The sequence below is a fragment of the Gavialis gangeticus genome, unplaced genomic scaffold (genome assembly GCF_001723915.1).
Source record: "Gavialis gangeticus isolate Ggan-Ray unplaced genomic scaffold, GavGan_comp1, whole genome shotgun sequence".
Classification (NCBI taxonomy): Eukaryota; Metazoa; Chordata; order Crocodylia; family Gavialidae; genus Gavialis; species Gavialis gangeticus.
The window spans coordinates 16,265,510-16,269,958 of NW_017729015.1; the positions used below are offsets into that span (position 1 = coordinate 16,265,510).

Consider the following 4,449-nt stretch of genomic DNA (forward strand, 5'->3'; position numbering starts at 1 on the left):
CAGCCCTGGGGGACCCCACTGCCCACATCCCTCCAGGTTGAAAATGACCCGTCCACCACCACTCTCTGGGTGCGGCCCTCCAGCCAGTTAGTGACCCAGTTGATTGTGTAGGTGTCGATGCCACAGTCCCCTAGTTTTTTAATGAGAACGGGGTGAAAAACAGTGTCGAAGGCCTTCCTGAAGTCCAGAAAGACTACGTCCGCTGCTACCCCTGCATCTAAGGATTTGGTGACCTGGTCGTAGAAGGCCACCAGGTTGGTCTGACAGAACCTGCCACTAATGAACCTGTGTTGGTTGCCCCTGAGCATAATCTCCCCCGCTCGCCCCTCGTGGACATGCGCCGGGATAACCCTCTCAAAAAGCTTACCCACAATCAAGGTAAGACTAACTGGCCTGTAGCTTCCCGAATCCTCCTTCCTCCCCTTTTTTGAAGATGGGAACCACATTGGCCCTTTTCCAGTCCTCTGGCACCTCACCAGAGCACCACGAGTGCTCGTAAAGCTGTGCCAGGGGTCCCGCAATGACCTCCGCTAATTTCCTCAGCACTCTGGGGTGGAGATCATCAGGACCAGCTGATTTAAATACGTCCAGTCCCTCCAGAAGTTTCCTGACTAGATCCTCACTGACCCTAGGCCTGGGTGTGCCTCCCATAGGGTCTGTGGGGGTCCTGGTGTGGGGGGTGACCTGGTCCCTGCTCAGAAAAATGGAGGCAAAGAAATTGTTAAATAGGTTAGCTTTATCATCTGGTGCAATGACCAGACTTCCTAGCATGCCTTGCAGAGGCCCCGCATTACCTTTGACATAAACAGAATAGCTTCAATCCTTTTTCAAGGGTATTTGATTTAAAACTGTCTCGGTTCTCATCTGGGCATTTTGCTTCTCTACCTAAAACCATTTAAATAGCATGGTGGACTTCCAATTTTTGTATTTTGTGTGAAGCTGTTTTACAGTAACTTTGTCCTGTCCTAGTGAGAGCTCTTGCTGCAATAGCTGTCTTTTGGTTACCCAGCTGGAGGCTGATAATGAGGCGTTGCCTCCCTAGCTGATACGGTAGACAGCCCTGTAGTTAAATATAGTCTCTAACTTTCTTTGAGCATAAACCTTGAATGGATAACTAAGTGCATCTGGTGGTTTTGACTTGAGTCATCCTGAAATAGGCTGCTCCTAGCTGAGAGTGACTTCGGCTTGCAAAGATCAACTGGTGTCTTGTATCTCTCTCCCACTCTTTCAGGAGACTGGTGTAGGGAAAACTGTGAATGGTTTACGAAAACACGAGTTGGTTGGAGACTTTGCCAAGAACCTAGTAGCCAGGTGGAAGAAGCTGGTGCCACCCCCCCAGGAAGTAGAACGGTAAGTCAACCGGACTCTGTCTTGCTATATGAGCTTAGCTGCATCTGGTGATGGAGATACTAGCATCTGTGACCTTAGAAATAGGCAGAGGCCCTGGTGAAATTTGGTATGCAAAAGTGATGGCTTTGCACAAAGCTGCCTCAGAGAAGTAAGTTTCCTGACTGGGGCTGGTTGCGGGGCTCTGCTGTGCTGACTGCTGCAGTTTTTGCTAGAGGAAAGGTTTGACTTTCAGGAAACTAGCACGATGGAGAGATTAACTGTAGATAACTAAAAAGCCTCTTTGCTAAAGAGGGCCAGCCCTTGCCTCTCACTTCCCCAATACTGTAAATGGGAAGGGGGGCCGTAGGCAAAAGGCAGAGGAAGTGGCTTTTTGCAGGAGTGAAAATGGTTGCCGTGAAAATTTAACCCTTCAGCTACCACTAGCAAATGTGCTGTAGGAACAGCTGTGTATTGGGTCTAGGGGGAAGGGGACTGGAGTAAATAAATGAGTCCTCCTGGTACTGGGAGTGGGGGTTCAAATGGCTGCTGCAGTCTGGCATGTGCAGTGTTTGAGGGAATGTGCCCATGTTCCCCGCACACTCTTTCCCAGTGAGTTGGGAAATCTTCAGTCCCAGTAAGTGAAGGGTCAGGGAAGTTTGTACTAAGTCTATGAACTGTGTGCAAGGAAGAGTCACCAGTGCAACTCTTTACCATATTGAACCTCCAGATGTTTTTTCTTGCCTCCATCCATATCATCTGGTGGAATTAGCTGTCTTTTGCTTGTGGGTTTTAGTCTAATTCAGTTGATTCTCAACCAGGGTGCTGTGTGGTGCCGTGCACTATTAGTATTAAGTGTGCAAATGTGATTCATATGTTAAACGCAGCTATTTCCCATAGGAATGTGTAGCGTTAGAAAGACCATAGCAGGGCAGAATGTTTCTGTGTTCTTTGCAACTGCAAAATTGCTCTGTTGTTGTTCTGTAGTCAAAAAAATAAGCAAAAACTTAAGAGCTGGCCCTTTCTGAGTGGTGCCTCAAGTCTAACAAGGTTTGAGAACCACTGCTCTAATTGTTATCTTTGTCCCTCCTAGGAATAATTTAGATTCTGAAGAGTGTGACTACGAGAGGAATAGCTCAAGGAAAAGACAGCGAGAACCTTCCCCAAAAGAGGAAGAGGAAGCTGAGCATGACTATCCAGAAGCCTTCCAGCCTTCCTGCAGTCAGTCATATGGTTCAAACCATAGAGAGAGAAAGTCCAAAAGGTATTCTGAGCCTGAGAGAGCCCATCAAACCATCAGTTATGGCAGCCAGGAGGGCAAGAGCTGGGGCAGAGCTTCCCCAGTGCACTCCTCAGATCAGGAGTACTCGGACTATGGACACACAGTGTCCCCTGAGCCCAGTGAGAGCCCTCAGGAGCTGTACATGGATCATTATGCCAGTGAGGAGCACGAGGTGGAGGAGATGGTGTTTCATCAAAAAGCTAGCAAAGGCCACAGCTTTCAGGATAAATCATTGGGGAACCCTGAGAGAAACCTTGGGGAATCCCACAGCAAAGGGAACCTGAGTCGGAGCAAGGAACACAAGTCTTCTCACAAAGAGAGGCAGCGCCTTGACGCCAAGGGGGAGGAGAGGACCTTGACTTTTAGCCCAGACAAGCTGCACAAGGCTGCTTTGAAGGAGCAATTTCGAGAGACTCCCTCAGCAGGTGGTAGCAAGGAGAAGCAGAGGACCTCAGATGGGACCAAGAAGGAGAAGAATAGAGAGGGGAGCAGCTCCAGGAAAGAGAAGCTGCAGCCACACTTTGAAGAGGCTTTGGACAACCATGTTAAGAAGCAAAAACACCGGGACTCTGAGAAGGCCAAAACAGATAAGGTCAAGCCAAACTTGGAGATATCCGGTATGGACCGGGAGAAACGGAAACCTGAGGGTGACTCCTCAAACAGGAGCAAAGGGAAGGGGCTTTCAACCAGCTTAAAGACTGCAGAGGGCAAACTCAAAGCCTCAAACTTGGACAAAAAATCTGTAGGTTTCTCCTCGAGCTTTGGGGAGGGGGAAATGGAGGATGAGTTTGAACAACCTACAATGTCCTTTGAGTCGTACCTCAGCTACGACCAGCCCCAGAAAAAGAAGAAAAAAGTGGTCAAATCCTCTGGCTCAGTTCCAGAGAAAGACAGAGGACACAGCAAACAGAATGGGTCCAAAGCCAGCACCAAGAGCTCAGACTCGAGCCGAAAGGGCCAGAGTCACAAGCAGGCAAGTGGAAAGAAGTCGGAGAAGAAGCAATCCGAGGCCTCCAAGCCTCCAAGGGTAAGACCTGAAGGACTGCATGTGAACCAAGTATGGTGTTGTTGTGACACCTTCCCTGTTGGGCAGGGGCCTGGGGTTTATTTACACCTTTTTTCTGCGGTAGCCTTGTTGGGCAGGGGGCCAGTCTCCTGGCTGGTGTCCTTCTGGTGTCTGGGGCTTTGATCCCTCACATGGGACCACATTCTCTAGTGCAGAGTTCCAGGTGCCGTTATGTTGCAAGACTGTCTGTCCTTATTCAGCTTCTCACCTAGCTCATTGGATGGGGATGGTCCTGCCTTAGGCAGGCAGTTGGACAGATGACGTCTGGGGTCCCTTCCAGTCCTACTTCTCTGTGATTCCCTGACATGGTACTTTGTGGCTATGGGCACACCTATGTTTTGGAGCGTGCACAGCAGCTGTTATGTTTTAAGTTATATGTGATAAAAACATAGTAAAATTGCCCCAACTTTTAATATTGCTTCAGCCAGCCTTAAATTGGGAGCAGTCCTGCTACGTTTCTTTCATTCCCAGCTTGTCCAGGCCTAACTGTTAGAACCCAACAGTTGCCATGTGGATGGGAGGACAAAGGTTTCCCCCACTCCCCCTTTAAAATGGCTCCAAATGTATGTGTGTCCATACCCTGTGTCATGAGTGCCACACGTTAGGGAAGTGCTGGGAAGCTGTAGGAGGATTGGCCTGTTTGCGTTCCTCCCTGACATCTTAATGCGGTGGGGCCATGGCTTCTTCCTGGCATTCTCCTGCCTTTTATAGGCTGTTCTTCCTGTGGGTTTTATTTAAACAAAAAGGTTAATACCCCCCCCACACCACCACCACC

At 49.1% G+C, this 4,449-nt stretch overlaps 1 protein-coding gene across 3 annotated transcripts in view; it reads left to right on the forward strand.

The window, feature by feature from the left end:
* Positions 1-4,449, forward strand: part of ELOA (elongin A) — a 26,333-nt gene that overhangs the window by 8,235 nt on the left and 13,649 nt on the right. For all 3 annotated transcript variants that reach the window (XM_019512388.1, XM_019512387.1, XM_019512389.1), the window contains exons 3-4: positions 1,232-1,350; positions 2,420-3,635. In XM_019512388.1, the coding sequence (XP_019367933.1) occupies positions 1,232-1,350; positions 2,420-3,635 (1,335 nt within the window). The remainder of the gene's footprint in view (positions 1-1,231; positions 1,351-2,419; positions 3,636-4,449) is intronic.